This window comes from Gallus gallus, chromosome 20 (genome assembly GCF_016699485.2).
Source record: "Gallus gallus isolate bGalGal1 chromosome 20, bGalGal1.mat.broiler.GRCg7b, whole genome shotgun sequence".
Lineage (NCBI taxonomy): Eukaryota > Metazoa > Chordata > Aves > Galliformes > Phasianidae > Gallus > Gallus gallus.
Window position 1 is genome coordinate 11,879,677 of NC_052551.1, and position 16,602 is coordinate 11,896,278.

At 51.3% G+C, this 16,602-nt stretch overlaps 1 protein-coding gene and 1 long non-coding RNA gene across 12 annotated transcripts in view; one reads left to right on the plus strand and one right to left on the minus strand.

Moving 5' to 3' along the window:
* Positions 1-1,284: 1,284 nt before the first annotated feature.
* Positions 1,285-11,915, minus strand: LOC121111957. The gene is made up of 2 exons (XM_046903081.1): positions 11,786-11,915; positions 1,285-10,593 (listed from the first exon to the last, which is right to left on the minus strand). The coding sequence occupies exon 2, from the start codon at positions 6,606-6,608 to the stop codon at positions 5,598-5,600; it is 1,011 nt and encodes a 336-aa protein (XP_046759037.1). The 5' UTR covers positions 6,609-10,593; positions 11,786-11,915; the 3' UTR covers positions 1,285-5,597.
* LOC419322 overlaps positions 6,481-16,602 on the plus strand; it is an 83,370-nt gene continuing 73,248 nt past the window's right edge. For all 11 annotated transcript variants that reach the window (XR_006931944.1, XR_006931930.1, XR_006931931.1 and 8 more), the window contains exon 1: positions 6,481-6,659. This is a non-coding gene — a long non-coding RNA (uncharacterized LOC419322). The remainder of the gene's footprint in view (positions 6,660-16,602) is intronic.

Consider the following 16,602-nt stretch of genomic DNA (forward strand, 5'->3'; position numbering starts at 1 on the left):
ACAAGACATTTACTGTATCAAGATGAGAAGAAAACATCAACATTGCCTTCCAGTACTTGGGGGAACTTACAAGCAGGAGAGGGAGCGACTTTCTGACAGTGATGGGACGAGGGGGAACGGCTTTAGACTGAAAGAGGGGAGGTTTAGGTTAGATGTGAGGGCGGTGAGGCGCTGCCCAGAGCTGTGGTGCCCCATCCCTGTGGGTGTCTGAGGCTGTGGATGGATACTGGGCAGCCTGAGCTGGGGGGCAGCCAGTCTATGGGTGGGCCTGGGGGATGTGAGGTTCCTTCCAACCCAACCACACTGTGATTGCAGGGAAAGGATGGGTTTAGAGTGTATGCTGTAGCAGATCCTTCCCTTTTTTATTGCTCGCTCAATGTGACACCCCTCTCCTTCCCTCCCTCCCTCTCTTCCACCAGGAGCAGTGTCCCCACGGAGGGGACAGCCCATCCCCATGCAGTATCACTGGGATGTGGCTCTGCAGAGCACCACCCGTGGGTGTCAGCACCACACACAGCTTTGGGTGCTGCTGCTCTCACCTCCTCATTTCACCTCAATCTATTGAAACGGTTCCCTTCTGAGCTAATTCCTGATGTCCTCGTTAACCACGGATTAATTAATTATTAATTAAGCAGCCCGTGCTACTTATTAATCCGACTTCTTAATTAAGTTGAGGCCGTGAATGAGGCAGCAGCCTGTTAGCTGAGGTGCTGCGGGATTGGAGGATGGAGGTGCAGCCCTGGTGGGTGCTCCTGGGCCAGGCAGTGCAGGGCAGCGTGGGGCAGGTGTGGTGCTGGGGGTTGCTCTGCCCCACAGCCAGCAGCCCCTGCAGGATGCCACTGCGGTGCTTGCCTAGACCCACAGACTGTGGAGAAGACCACCGTGACCATCTACCCCAACCACAGTGCTCAGCCCAGCCGGGGCTGGGAGGTCTCCGTGGATGGGAGCTCAGGGATTGCACCAGCTGCCATGAAGGCCAGAAAAGAGCAATGGGAAATCCCTCAGCCTTAAAGCTTTGTGAGATAACCCCACGCCAACGTCTTCCTGCACGGTGGTACCCAGCAGTCAGCAGCAATGTGGTAATCCCAGCACATCTGAGAGCTCACTGAGGCCACTGCTGGGTGCCAGACTGAGCCCAGCATCACCAGCTCTGTGCCTCGGGAGCCGCTCCCCGGGCTGGCTGAACGTCGGCCCATTTCTCATCATTTCTGAAAGGAGACGGGGGAGGGGGAGAGCTAATGAGGAACACACAGAGCTTTGGAAGCAGAAATGCATTCCCTGAAGTCAACAGCCTAAAAAGTGTTATTATTATTATTATTTTGAATATTCATTTCCACTGAGATTTTCCATTGCTATAATTAACGTGTCACAAATACACTGACAAAGCATTTCTGCTGCTGTGGTGAGGGCTGGAGGCAGAGGTTTACTTCGTCTCCTTTGAAGAAAAATAACTAGCTATCAAATAACTTTAAACTCGGGAAGCTTTACCGGCCCAGCCTCACTGCTTCCATTAAAGGATGCTGCTTGGCCTCGAAGACAGCAAAAGCTATTGAAAAAAAGAGATGTTCTATGGATTTATTTTTGGTTGATTCAATCCCCTCTGGTGCATCGGTCTATTATCCGCAGCAGTGCTCGGATTGCAGAATCTGTGGGGAATGGCTTTAGCTTCTCTTCTCCTGTGCAGGTGGCTTTCCAATTCCTTTGCAGAGGGAGAGGTGACATTGGGGTGGGGAGGGCTGCTTTTGGATGGCCCCGCAGCCCTCACTTACACTGCAGAGCAGCAGTTCAGTGAGTCCATCCATGTAACAAAGTCTTCATTGAGGTGAGTAACGGCAGCAGGTTCGTGAGTTACTGCATGGAACTCTCAGCCTGGGACAAAGCTGCATGACTCGGATCCAGCCTTCAAAGCAGAAGTTCTAAATGCAGTGCCACGTGGCTCCCGCCAGGGCTGGTCTAAAAAGGCTGCACTGGATGGGAGAAAGAGCAAAGTTCTGATGCTGAGTTGAACGTTCAAGCATGAGATGTGGCCTTGATGAAGCTTAGCCTGGCTTACATCACTCAGGCGAAGACACTAACCAAGAACAGTGCGCTATTTCTCATTTAGAGGAAAAGAATGTTAATAAACATACTTGACAGATAAGTAATTAGGAAACATCTGGCCAAAGCGAAGGCAGCAGAAGAGATTCCAATCAGAGGTGGTTCACTGAAAGCTTTTCATCTCGACTCCAACAGCAATGGCAAACTTGGTGCCTAAAGAATTCCAGCTTTCTGATGAAGGGTGAAAGAGGCTGAGAGTGAAGTGTGCACACACACACAGCCAGCATGAGGGGAGGGAAAGAACCGACCAGGCTGTGCGTGGAGGTGTGTGCCAAGGGCTCGGAGGGATGGGCAGAGCTCTGACACTGCCACAGTGCTCTGATCGACTCCCCAGCACCACGTGGGCCCACCATGCAATAAATGAGTCCCACCGTGCAATAAATGGGTCCCATTAACCTGCAGGGAAACCTGTGCTCTGTGAGCCCGCTGCAACACCACCACAGTGCAGCAGCAGGAAGCAGGGAATAGACTCCTCTCCAAATTAATTGTTGTTATTTTGATTAAGGCACATTATCATATAAATATTTGATTAAGAATATGATTGAATCTTTCTTGCTTATGAACTGTGACAAGTTTAAAGTCTAACCTCTTACAGCTTGGCACCACATCATTATTTTGCTCATTAGCTACATTTAATAATTCGATCCCATAATATGCTTTGCCATTTGAAACCTGCCTTTGTGTGCCAAGTTCAGATCGATACTGTTAGTAATTTGTGCCACTGTAGATAATTAAACAAGAATTAAAAGCAATTTAACCTTGCAGTCTGGCTGCGGGGCATTCGAGGAAGGTGGAGCACAGTCAGCAGGGTTTGCTGTGCCGCCGGGGTCTGTATGGGAAAGGGGGGTCTGAGGCACCTGTAGGACAGGCACACGGGGGTGGCCCAGCCAAGAGCTGATCTCTGTGGGGGGCACCTCCTATTCCCCCATAAGCAGAAGTTCCTGGGGTACGGCTGCTGCCCTGTGTGCTCCTGGGGCCGTGGGATCACGGCTGTGCTGTGGGCTCCTCCCGTCACTCGCAGGCTGTCCCAGCGCAGAGCGATGCCTCTGCCTCTCCCAGCTTACTCCAAACAGAGCTCGCTTTCCCAATTTAAACTGCACACAAAAGCTTGCCATACATGGTCATGGGTGCTATTTTTAGGTTTGCCAATTAATCCAGCTCCGTTTGAGCTGGATTAGAAATCGCATACCCCCTTAATTATAGGTGTACACACTCCAGACTGGCAGCTGTTTGGACATTCTCAGCTGGGAAATCTGCCCTCAGCAGCCACCCCCTCCCCGGGCCGAGAGCTGCCTGCTCTGTGCCCATCTGCTGCCGTGGCACCATGCCTGCTCCTGGCGCTTGGCCGCCTGCCCCGGGACACAGGTGCCAGGCAGCGAAGCGCTCAGACAGGCGGCCTCCCTCTCCCTTTTTCCCCCCTCCTCCAGGAAGATCTCCTCTGTGTCCCCCAGGCCTTTTCTTCTCACCACAGGCAGCGCATCGCTCGAGCTTTGGGCACTGCTCTCTTTGCTCCCCGCAGAGCTGAGCTCCGATGGCTGCTGAGCACTGTGGGGAATGAGTGCGGATATCCGCACCTGAGCAGCACCCCCAGCAGCTCCTACATCCCCATCCATCTCTTCACAGTTTTAAAGCCTGGTGGCCTTCTCTCTTTTTTTTTTTTTTTTTTTCCCCTGGCAGCAGAAAGGAGTGGGCAGAAATGCTCTTTGGTTCCCTGCTGTGTTTCAGCTTCACAGCACATCCCCGCTGGCTGTGCTGACAGCACGCTGCTCTGCAGCACAGCCCGCTGACCGGGCAACCCGAGTGCTTTTCCATGGAAGCTGCAGCTGCATACATTCGCTCATCACCGTTTCCACTGCCCGGTGGAAAATGAAAGAGGTGAGCGCTGAGTGCTGCCTTCAGAGAGAGCAGATTCAGCCCCGTTTGTGTTGCCTTTGGTTGGAGCTGCTGCCCCTCCGGCCCCAGGTGCTGCAGTAACACCAGCAGTCCCACCTGCAATGCCACGGAGCCATTTGGAAAGCACCCTGGGTCTGGCAAGGATGGAGGAGGGGAAGCAAAACTCCCTGCCTTGAGGGGCTTTGGGAACTCATAACAGTTTGGGCAGTGTTCATCGGGAGGTGTGGGGCCATCACTGCTGTGGGTTTTGGGATGGGCACAAGGAGTGGGTCTGCAGCTGCTGTCACTTCTGCCTGGCATGGCGGTGTCCCCACCTGCTGTCCCATGTCCCACAAAGGGCCAGATCCTGGTGCAGCCCTGTGCCCACCAGAGCACCAATGCTGTTCCTGCTGTGAGTCACCGTGATGCCATGAGGCTGCCTTGCAGTGGGCTGAGGGCAAACAGAAGATGCGATGTTTCATCCGTGAAGCTTTGTGATTATAAATGGTTATCAGGGAGTGACTCAGGGGACAGCAATCCGGCCCATCCCGGCTGCTGGCAGAGCAAGGAAACGCCAGTGGTGAATTCCAGAGGCTTTGTGCATCGCTGGGCAGCCGCCCTCACCAGGACCCACACCCGGAATGAAGCCATCAGCCCAAAGTGTCCCTCAGTCTCCCCGGGAACAGAGGATTATCCCTGCAGGGAGGGCACGGTGTGGGGCTGAGCGGTGCGTGGGTGCCCCTCCCTGGGGCTGCAGTGCCACCGGGGTGCCCTCCCAGCAGCCACCCCCCATGTACTGCCAGTGCCACCTGCAGCATGCATGGGGCAAGCATGCAGCCCAGGACCCCAGGCACAGCGAGCAGTCCTGGAGACGTGAGGCTGTTCCTTACCCACAGCCTGCGGGCAGCTCCCAGATCCATGTGGGGAAGGAGGAGATGGCTCATCACCTGCTCCCTGTACAGCCTTTGCTGAGGGCATGGGGACACTGCCAGGAGGCGATGCCTGCTGCTCACACATCCTATAGGCATGAGCAGCTCTGCATGCAATTCGGATTTTCTCAGGCTGCAGGAGAGGAAGAAATGCCAAACACACCGTCTTGTGGCAAATATACCAAGCTCCATAGAGAGCACTGATAGTTAAGTCCAAGGAGAACCATAATTTGACTGTTTCCAAACTCATAACTAGTTGGAAAACTGAATATACGTTGTCCTGCCAGTAGAGCAAGGGCCCTCCTGGGGAATGGGGAACAGAGGAGGGGACAGGGAGACCAAGGAGGGGACACACAGTCCATGGCCACACCACTGCTCAGCTACTGAGAAAGCCAAGGGGGGAGTGAGAACCCCCTATCAGCTGAGGCCCCCACAGCCTGCTCCATGCCTTCCTCTTCTCGCAATAGCCAGCGGGAACTGCAATTAACGTCTGCTGCAATTTCTTCATTATCATAATGACAGTGCTCAGCAAAATATATGGGAGGCATTGACGGTGGCACCCAGATGCTGGAACCATACGATGCCACATGGAAAATCATGGCACCACGTAAAACCCCGACGTTTATATGGCACAGCTGCCTCTGCATAATGCCCTTGTAATTCATCAGTGTGCAGCATCTGGTTCTCTGCTGTCGTTCTTCAACTTTCAGACAACCATAATCTCAAGTGTCTTAATAATAACACAGACCTGCCAGACGAGGGGGGGTGGGGAGGAGGGGGTTGGAAGAAGGGCTCCTTTTGTGCCGTGCAACCCAAATGAGAGGGGGAAAAACGTAAACAGTGGGCGAGAGGAGGCTGAGTGCTGTGGGGCAAGAAGGATGTGGGTGCAGGGGCTGAGCAGTAGGGCCTGGGGAGCCCTGACCCGTGGCACCTTGCTTTGGCCTGGGAGAGCTCCCAGGCATCCATCGGCTCTTTCTGGAGCACATCTGACGAAAACCCTTTGGCTGAGCCTGCAACGGGACCGTGTGTGTGCAGCGATGGCCCTGGCACAGCTCGTCGGGTCCCCCACAGAACCTCGAAACGCAGCGCTGAGGGTACGGCAGGGGCTGCAAGGACAGAGCCGTGCGCTGCTGCCAGGCGGGTCCCGGCGCCCCGGCTCTGAGAGGTCCCGGCCGTGGTGCTGTGGGGCCGAGGGGACATCAGCACCGGGCCGTGCCGGGCTTCCGCTGCCACGAGGGGGCGAGCGAAGGGGCACCGTGCGGTGCCACGGACGGGGCCGGTGGGGTTGGACGCTCGATGAGAGCGATGCGCTGCGAGCGCCGATCGGGGTACCCCGCAGTGTGCCATGGCCGCTCGTGCCCTGCAGACAAACCCCGAGGGTAGGGCGCTTCCCTCTCCCCGTGCCACCGCTGCTGGGACATCCCCCCCCCCCTTCTCCACCCTTTGCAGCCGGGCCAGGTGGGAGCGGGGCTGGGGCAGCCCCATTAGCGCTGCTGAGCTGCACCTGGAGGGGGGCGGGGACTCCTCCTGGGTGCCGAACGCGTTGTCCCATAAGAAGGCAAGGCGGTGAGCGCCGGGCTCTGCCCTGCGGGGGGGAGAAAGATGTCTGCTGGAACGGATGGGGCATTTTGTTAAGCACGTGCTGACTTTGTAAGTGAGCTGCCCAGCACTCACGCTGGCTGGGTGTGGGGCGCCCTGATCCATCAGCATTGCAACTCTCGCTATACTGCTGTATTGAGAGAACTCGTGGTGCTTTTGAAGGTAAGAGAAATTGATAAGCTCATATGCACGCAGCTAACAGCTGTCCAGCAGACCTCTTGGAATTGCTGCAATGCATGGCAGTGTGGGGCATCCAGATTTACTTCATTTTTAGCATACAGAAACCTGTGGCTGCTTTGTGCTTTTGAGGTGGGAGGTGTGCAGAGAGAGGCAGGTGGTGTTGCCCCACTCTTACAGCACTTATCTCTTAATATGAAAATGGCATTACATCTACAAGCTTACTTGTGGAGCTTGGAGTTGTGTAAGCTGGATTTCTGCCACTACAGAGCCCAGCAGGGCTGTCTGCTTTGTCTCAGATGTGGGTAGGCCACAGGTGTGTCCCTGTCTCCTTGCCACCAGAGGTGACATTTGCTTCCCCTAAGCCCTTGGCAGTGTCCAGATGTGGGGCAGCTCTGTGGGGTTGCTTTAGGACACCAGGGTTAAACACTGATGGCAACAAAGGGCTCCAGTGTGTGGGCAAAGCACAGCAGCGCTCAGTGGGTGCAGCAGCCGTCCCCTGCACCATCCTGGGCCCCTCTGAGTGCTGAACTTTCCTGCAGCAGTTTTTCCAGATGGTGCTTCTGCCTGGAAGAACAGCAGTGTCTGTGGGCTGGGGTGGGACCACAAGCCTGATGGGGCTGCAGCCCTCCTCATCTGGCCCTGTTACCTCTGCAAACCCTGTAAATGAAGTGTTTGCTCTGATGGACACTGGGTTAATACATGCAGTGAAATGTTCTCAGGCCAAAGTCCGGCCAACAGGGCCGGCTGTGCGTGGAGCAAACTGGTTACACCAGCACTGAGCTGGAGCTGCATTCCTCACTGTTTGTGCCCAGCAGGGGCTGCACAGTGACCCCATCCCTTTGTGAAGGCAGAGGTCTTGGGCTTTGTCAGTTCTCATGTTCTTTAACACACAGGTGTGAATCCACTTGTTGTAGAGCTGCCTCTTTCCTACACCTGCTCATTATGTCTGTGTGGCCCACCTGTAGCTGCCTCCCATTGCACTGATTTCCTTTGTGTTTGATGGGGGTGGGAGGGCTGTGCTCTGCTCATAGAATCGTGTGAGTTGGGAGACACCTTCAGTGGCCATCTAGACCTGCTCACCTCACCTCTCCATCCCTGAGGGTGGCTCCCATGAGGCTGCGTGGCAGCTCTGTAGGTTGCAGCAATGATCATCCTCCGAAGCTATATGTATGTTTGGCTCAAACCAAATGCTGAGTTTGCTGAGCTCTCAGTGGGTCAGACCTGAGGGCTGCTTCATCCCCTGCTCGTGGGCAGAGAGCTGTGGATGTCCAGCAGCTCAGGACAAAGCCCAGGAAGAAAATGCCTTCCTGCTATCCTGCCAGGAAGGAGGATTTCTTCTGTCCCTTCTTAAAACATCTTTTTAAATGCGGCTCATCCACCATTCCTGCTGGAGTTGGAGTGGTGGAAAACACTGCTGAAAAATCAGTTTGGATTTGGACACCTCTTCTGGAGGGGTGGTGTGTTCTTATTTCCCCTCACCCCCACTGGTAACAGCTACATACGTGGCTGTAGAGCTGCTGAGGTGGTTACTTCATTGCAGCCTTTTGTTTTGTTTCATTGGAAACCAAAGTTTGGCTGTGTCTAGGACTGAATTCTTCCATGGTGTTTTTAATCCGGGCTTGATGACTTGCTCAGGTCCCAGAGGTAGAAAACAGAGCAGCAATAAATACAGGGAAGGAACTGCTGGGATGTAAAAGTCCCAGCAGCTGGGCAGAAAGCCTCTGTCAGTTTTTGTGATATGGCCTTATGAAGGCTCTGTGAATCTCTGGGTAAAGAGAGATCACAGAGCTCTCACCCTCAGGCAGACCAGCCCAGGAGCATCTGCTTCCTGGGGCTGGAGACCTTGGCTTGAGGCTGAAAGCCCTCTCTGGGTTCCTCTGGCTGCAGGGAGGGCTCCAGGCTCTCTGTACAACAGACTTCTCATGGGATGGCAGTTATTGTCCTGTTTGTGCCTGGAGGTGATAGCAACCAAAGTGACATTTCTGCTGTGGCTGAGCAGCCTTTACCCAGGGCTATGTTTGCAACCAGGAGAGTTTCACTTGCTGCCTTATCTGCCTTATCTATTGCTCCCTGCAGCAGCCAGCACCTGAGGAGTGTTTTCTTCTCATTTATCTGTGCACCCACCCTAGCAATTGGCCAGAGGAGCTGGGGACTGCTGCAGATACCCAAACAAATCTTTTCCTTCTGATGCACATACGTTACGCCAGCAATTAATTCTACTGCATTCCTTACCAGTGTGAATAGGGCACCGCTTTTCCCACTTACAGGCTCAGCACCAAAACAAAGCAGAATCTCCTGGAAAGCCCAACTCCCCCCTTTGCCCCCCAGAGATGCCAGGGGAGGGGGCAGCCCCATCCTTCCCAGAGGAACCCCTGCACACCTCAGTGCTCACTGCTCTGTCCTTGGCAGTGACATGGGATCCCTTGGCCTCAATAACACATGCTGGGAGCTGGCCTCACTGCACAGATCATTTTGCTGGCTTTGTAAACTTAATCAGTTGACATGTTGCCATTAGGTCAGGAAAGCTGAATTTACCTTAAATAATTAATCCAGATCAATTAAACACAGGATAGCTGTGAAGAATAGCAAAAGGGAGAATGACCCTTGTTGCTTCCAAGTCTTTATCCTGCATAGACAACCTGTAGCAAGAAGATGGCTTATGGAGCTTTGACAGTGGGAAAGAAATGCACGTTTATGTCTTGTGATGACAGCTCTGTCCCGAAGGTTTGACCTAATTACTGTGTCTTGTCTCAGTTTCTGTCTGTCAGTTATTGTTGCTGTCATAGTGTCAAATGCAGCTAATGAAAACATCCAGTGGTTCCATTAAAATATTAGTGGGGTGAGGCTGCTCTGTTGTGTGAGTGCAAATACATGTTTCCGTGTTCCTGATATTTTGGGGGAGGGGCTATTTTATCAAACACATCATCAAATATCTTGCCAGAACTGAAATGCCTTTGCACAGGAGAACCCTGCAGGGGCCATTCCAGGCAGTGTGGGGCTGCGTGGCGGTAATTGGCAGTAATTACACAGACTGCTTCTTGGGATCTTTATAAGTTGGCTCCACATAACAGCGGCCAGTGGAGAAGCTGGCAGCAAGGAGTACAGAGCACGCTTCTCCCAGGGATGTGGTTTTTGATGACCCTTTGGGGGGCAGAAGGGCCAGCATGGGGTGTTCCTGGAAGGTGCCCGTTTCCTCCGCTCCCACCAACGTACAAAGCTTGTTTTCCAGTTCTGACCATCGGCACAAAAGGACCATCAGGAGATTTAGATGGACTTTTTGGCCGGCTGCTTCAGAAGCTCTTTGTAACAAAGCTGTCAGGACACAAGCGCTGCCCTGGCCAACTCCCAGGGAAGGGCTGGGTGAGGTGGGAGTGTTTCCAGCCCTCTCTGTTGGTATGCTTCGGTATGACAGTCTCACCAGCCTGAGCTTCCAGAAGGGACACCAAAGCCCTGAGCACAGACACAGCCTGTGGTTCAGAATCCTGCTTGCTTGCTTCAAAATGGAGGTATTATCCCAAAGTGAGGGAAAATCATTTCTGGCTTACAAGGCTGTGCTCCCAGGGATGGACTGCTGCTCCAGGGAGATCCCTGCTGCCGCTCTTCTCTCGTGTGGTTTGCCTCCTGTGGTTCTGACAGCCCTGCTCATCCCTTGTCCTCAGGCACAGTGCATTGATAACTGTTGAAAACATACTGTGCGGAGATAAAGTCGCTGATCTTTTCCTTTCTGATAGGGAAATTAGAGGCTTTGTTTCTTTGACCGCAGTGCCTAGAGATCAGCGTGGTAATGACGGAGCTGATGAACTTTGGGTTGGATGTTGCAATGCCCTGCTAGCCACAGTGCTTATCTGGATTAGTTCTCAGAGCACCAATGTCCTGTCTTCTTCACTGGGAGGTTCATAGAGCAGTCCATAAATCCCTGGTGATGCATACAACGGATTTTGTTTTAATTCCCCATCTGTGCCAAGTCACAGCACGCTGCTGATGAGCTGCGGGTCTGCCCTGCTGTCCTGACATAACCCATGTGTGGTCTGACCAGATCTGTCCTCAGACAAAGGTGGTTCTCCTTCTGCTTGCTGGAACGGTGTGTGCTGTGAGGGCTGTGGTGCTAACAGGGGGCTGGTGAGTGGGTTCCTACGTTGTGTGCACTGCAGCAGCACTATCTGGTACCTAATGTCAGTAGTGTTAGCACTGGGAAACATCTGCATGGGCACACAGGCATGCTGCAAACCTGTTAGCAAAATAATCTGCAGTATCAAAACCACTGCCCTGCTTTGTTCCAAGGAGCTGCTCTCCCTCTGTTACAGGCTTTGGAGTTTTAGCAGTAATGGGGTGCTTAGGACTACCAGTGAGAGTCTGTGGGAGGAAAATGCAGCTGCAGGAGCTGTGGGTACTGCAAAGAGTTAAACTGCACCGCTGGTTGCATGACAGCCCCCAGCTGTCAGTGCCTTCCCTCCAGCGTTTCTCTCCTTTATTTCATCAAAGCAACAGGCATGGTTTTAATTTTCCATGACTTGCTTATGAAATATGATCCTTGCTGTAATAAAGAAATGATTTGATTTGTAATGGATACATAAGAAATCAATTTCCTATTTTTAAATTAGGTAGGATTAACAATGAAGCAAACAATAAGCAGAGCGATGGGGAGAAAGAGGAGCAGGAGAAGGGCTCAGCAGCCCCGGAACAGAGCGGGCTGCGCTGGCAGTGAGGCTCTGCCCTCATTAATTGCTTTGCTGAGACACTCACAGCTGGAGTGTTTCTTCCAATGTATATTCATTTTCTGCCTGAAAATTATGGTTTGGTGGAGATTGCTAAAGATTCATGACAGTTTCTGTTCAAATTCATAGTTCAAAATAAGCAGTTACCACCATAAATGTCTGGGGAACAGCTGTCCTCCCCAGCCTTCCTCTGCATCCCCAGCACCTGCAGTACATCGCCTGGACCAGGAGGTTGGGACCTGCTCCCCAGCAACAGGAAGAGAAGGAGCTTCTAGCTTCTGCTTCCTAAAGTTATTGCAGTATGGGAGAAAGCTGCTTGTTGGTAGATATTGCAGTGGTGTGTCACAGCCTGCACAGCACTGAGAGCCATCAGGAGGGGATGTAGACTCTCACCTCCCGGGGTGCTCCATTTGCTCTCCTCCCTGGTCCTCCTGGGGCACACTCAAGGCATGGAGCAGCACCCCCGGGGCTGTGTGCTGTGAGGGCACCCACCAGCTGCAAGATGAGAGCTCCTCAAAGCTGCAGAAGTCTCCAGAGGTGGACTGCCCTTTAGACCTTGGCCTGCAGACAGTTGATACAGGTTTCCCTGCCAAGCGGTGCTGAGCGCTGCCAGCATGTTTTTGTGTCACTAACAGATGGTTTCTGAGGCTCACACGCAGCGTGTGCTCTTCTATGCAGGGAGCACGAGGCTCGTGCTGTCCCCAGGGCTGGCGGTCAGAGCGCTGCACAAGTGGGAGCTGTGTGCTGCTGGGGTCTGAGCCCATCCAAACCTGTCCCCTAGCAGAATGGTGCGCTAGACTTGCTAGAGCTGCTCTTTTGGTGCCAGCATCTCCTCCTGGCCCCGCTCCATGCCTGTGCTAAGTGGCTTTGGAGCTGCCCCAGGGGTCTGTCACGGGTTGGAATTAGAGTTGCATTTGGCTGGCTGGTCTGTCTTCCCTTCCTGGATGCTCTTGCTTTTTTTAGCTTATCTCAGTTCTGCATGGGTTTTTGAGTTCCTGCTGAAGTCTCTAACAAGATTTGTATGGTGGCTTCTTTTTTCCTCCGAGCAATCATAATTTGGCCAAAAATAAATGTCTGCAAAAATCTTTTTAAAGTCTCTCCTTCATGTAGGTTTCAGCAGCCTTCTTGAGAGACAAGCCATAAAAACCAATAGGACTTATGGAGATGGTTGGTAGGACTTCTAGGACTGGGCAGGAGTCCAAACAATTTCTTGTAATCTTCTCCACATAGATCTGTTATTGCTGGGGCAGGTACCAGATGCATTATCACTGCTAATCTCTTTCGAGGGTGGAGGGGTGCCTGAGTGCAGATAACTATGATGAAATGGAGCCAGCTTTCTGTCTTGTTGCTATAAAGTCCAAGAAAACTCCATGAAATCTGAGGCCTGCTTCTACTTACCAGTGTCAGAGGGATATTGTTTTTGTACTGTAAGACTCACAGTTATCAAACATCTTCCCCCTCCAGTTCCCAGCTGCTATCCTACTTAAATTTATAGCTTTTTTTTTTCCTTTGGCTATCACTGGAGCTTCAAATAGCTGTTGGTAGGCTTCCCAGCTCCAAGGACAAAATAGACCAAAGGTACAAAACCAAACCCAGATTCCTGATTGTTGTAGGGGCTCTGCCCTCTGCCTCCTCTGGCACTGTGGCTCTTCACAAACTTGCTATTTAGTATTGAGGCGATTCAACCTAAGGTGGAGGGATGGTTCAGGCATGATTGCTTTAATGAGATCATATTTGAATGGGCTATAGGAGAAGGAAAGTAGGCACTAATTTGCATTACAGTCCAGGAGTCAGATTCTCCACCGGAATCAGGGCAGTGTGCTGTCACCTCCGGAAGGCTCGCTCAGGTCTCACCACCCGTGTGCCAGCAGGAATCATGCCTGGGAGAGCTGGGCTGCTCTATGCTTAGCAGCACATAAATGCACATCGCAGTGCTTTGGTAGCGTTAGTGGGGGCTGACGGCTGTCCTGTCCACTTCATAGAGGGTGAGCTTCATTTGTCCTGGAACACAGCTGTATATCAGGAACACATTTCTGGGAAAGGCCATTCCTTGGGCACCTTTGCTTGGGAAGTGCCGTTGTGGTGCTTTGTAAGAACAAGAACAACCGCTGGCAGTTTGGATAAAGACTAACAACAACAAACTGCAGCTTTACAAAAGGTTCTTTTAGATGAATACAAGGCCTTGAGGCTGTGCAAAAACAGCCCCGAAGCTTTTATATGTTCCTTTGGGAAGATTTTAACAGATGTTTTATTTTCATCTTTTTCTGTCTTTTTTTCTTTTTTTCCCCAGTGTTCAGTATCTGACATTTCCAAGGAAGATACAAATACCATTTCTGGGGTGTGTGTTTGGAACAGTTCTGCTAGCAGCTTATTGATTTGAACAAGAGCTGTAGTCGAGTAATGTCAGCATACGTCTGCTCACACTTATGCTGGAGAAAAGCCATGGCAAGTGCGGTGAAGCAATGTGATGAGGAGCAGAGGCAAGGCAGCAGTGGCCGCTGCCACTGGTGGTAGTGAGGGCAGGGAAAGCCTTCTGGGTGTGTTGGAACAGCTCGGGGCTCTTCCATGCACCCTCCTACAACAAAGAAATTCTTTGTGTTTGCAATGATCAGAATCGGCCTGAATTTTGCGTATTGGTATATCCTTCTCAATAGAGGTTGTGAGGCAGAAGTTGTGATTCTGTGATGGCTGCAGAAAGCTAGAAGGCATACAGTAGCAATTCATTTTCTCCCTTTCCTCTCTTTTTACACCTAGCTGTTCCACACAGAGCTTCACAGATGTGGTGGGATGCATTCTGCAGTACTGCTGTCTGAGGTGTGCCAGCACCAATTTGACAAATGTGCCCTTTTGTGCTGCTGAGGTCAAACCACTGCCAGAAGTGTCCTCCATGATGGCCAATAACAATTGCTAATTTTGAATTTAGAATGCTCAGCTGTGCCATTCATGAGCAGCTTTTTAGCAGTCTTGCAGCCAGGTATGTCTCTAGTCACAATGATTGTCTTCAGTGAGGGAGCTAATTGACTACGCTGCCGCAAGTACGGAATAAATCACGTTACTATGGTAGCCAGGGTTTTTGGAAAACAGTATTTCCCACAGCATAAATGCCATTTCTCTGAATTTTACTTCTTTCCCTGAAAATAGCCCTATCATCACAGAGTTGTGAGATCTGAAGTGGGATTTTGCTTTTTCCAATGAAAAGCTCTGCAGCAAGCTGGATGCTGCCTCTCAGTTTTGCTTCTCTATTTGGTGTAGCCTTCATTCACGTTGAAAGGACAGAGGTGCGTTGATATATTATGAACTCAGACTAATTATGACAGGGGTTGGAACCTGAGAAAGGGTTTTGAAGGAATAAGACAAAATGTGGTTGAAAATCTGACCTTGAAGCATTTGAGAAATGAGTCCAAAGCAGGGCATCAGGCTCAGAGACTTCACAACCTGTACAGAGGTTGGAGCAAGGCCTGGTTCTGAGCTTTGAAGGTTTATCGGTGCTAATGTGAGTACTTGGCCCTGAGACCAGTGAGTTAAAGAGACTGCGCTAACTTTGTGGCGTTGAGCATGGTGTGTCCATCATTGTGCCATCTGGGTTTGGTACGTCATGACAGAAGTAAGGTATCAGCCCATATCCCCAATAGCATTCGTGGTTAAAGTGTGATTTTGGCTTTGTCTCTCTTCTCGTCAGCCGTTGGTACGTCCACAAGTGATTTAACAAAGTATTTTGTTTCTCGCTTCCCAGAATACCAAGTGCATTTTATAACACAGCTGTTGCAAATGTTATGGCTCTGTGCTCTTCATGTGTTTGTCTTTCCTGTGCTTTCTTTCTCTGAATCTCATTTAATAGGGCAAGTTTTATATTTCTTTACTAATTTGTTGAAGTTTATTGCATTTGTTGCCTTCCCCTCTTTCTTTAGAAAATCAAGGGAAATTCCAAATTTCAATTTAAAAGCATTTTGTTCTAATTCATCTTGTTTTTATGGAGCATAGTATTTGTTGGAGGGAGAGAAGTTGAGATCATAATCTGGCTCGGTTGACTGAGTTTCTAAATTTTAAACCTTCTCTTTTTCAAACATTTTCTATGCCAATATTAAACACTGTGATCATTCAAGATGTGAACTGTACTCCCCATAGATGCTGATCGGTTACAGATACATTTACATACAAAGGAGCTGTTGAATGATTCACGTAAGAAGTTATTTTCTTGTTCTCAGCCTTCACAGTACAGCAGACTTTGCCCCCATTCTCTGTAGTTGCAGCAGCAGTTTGTCTGCCCATCACTCCGAGCAGTGTTTGAGGAGATGCATGTGGTTAAAACATGTGGAGCAAGACAACCATAAATGCTTTTGTCAGATTTTTTGTGCTAGCCCTTTCTGAGGAGCTGTGGGAAGAACACCCAGAGCAGGGCCTGCCTGGAGCCCATCAGGCCATAGCGAGGCGGCCATCATGGGTCGAAGCGATGCCTTAGTCCCAGGTGTTGCACTGCAGCTGGGCTGGGCTGGTTGTGAGGCACCTGGTGCCACTGATACCTGCAGGTGGGGATGAGCTATAAGTCATGTGGGCTCACAGTGATGGTACCTGCCTCGCCTCTGAGCGGCATTCCATGGGACAAGGGTCACTCCCTTATCCAGGTCCGTACACATGCAAGACTTGGGCTTTTAGCATGGGTTCCTCTGACATGAGGTGTGAGCTGCTCTTTCTGTCAGAATTCACAGATTCACTCTGGAAAGCCCCAAACTTCTGCACATCTCCTGGGCAGCATTTCAAACCGTGCTCAGAGTGTTTGGGCACTGTTCAGGACTAAGAGCCTCTCATGAGGCCCTTAAGAAGCCCCGACACTGCAGCTGGCTATCACTCTCTGATATTACCAAGATGGATTTTCTGAGATCTCCTTGTCCTCCCTCAAACTTACCTAAATAGCAGCTCCCAAACAGCCACAGAAGTTTGGGAATGGACCAAGCCAATCAACTACAGAATTATAAACAACTCTCCTTTATATATACGTTGGCACTCCTTGCCTCCCAGAAGAGTGTGTATACACTGAGTTGTTTAGTCCCCCCCCTTGACTGACTGACTGATTTGGATCTGGAGCCCATTCAGGAGCACAGAGGCTAAAGGTGGCCATTCAGGAGACCCATACCTGTGAAGGTGCGTTACTGAGCAGCAAATGGGCCAACAGACAATCACTTCTCCAGAGGCTGCACAGCTCTCCTCTGCTT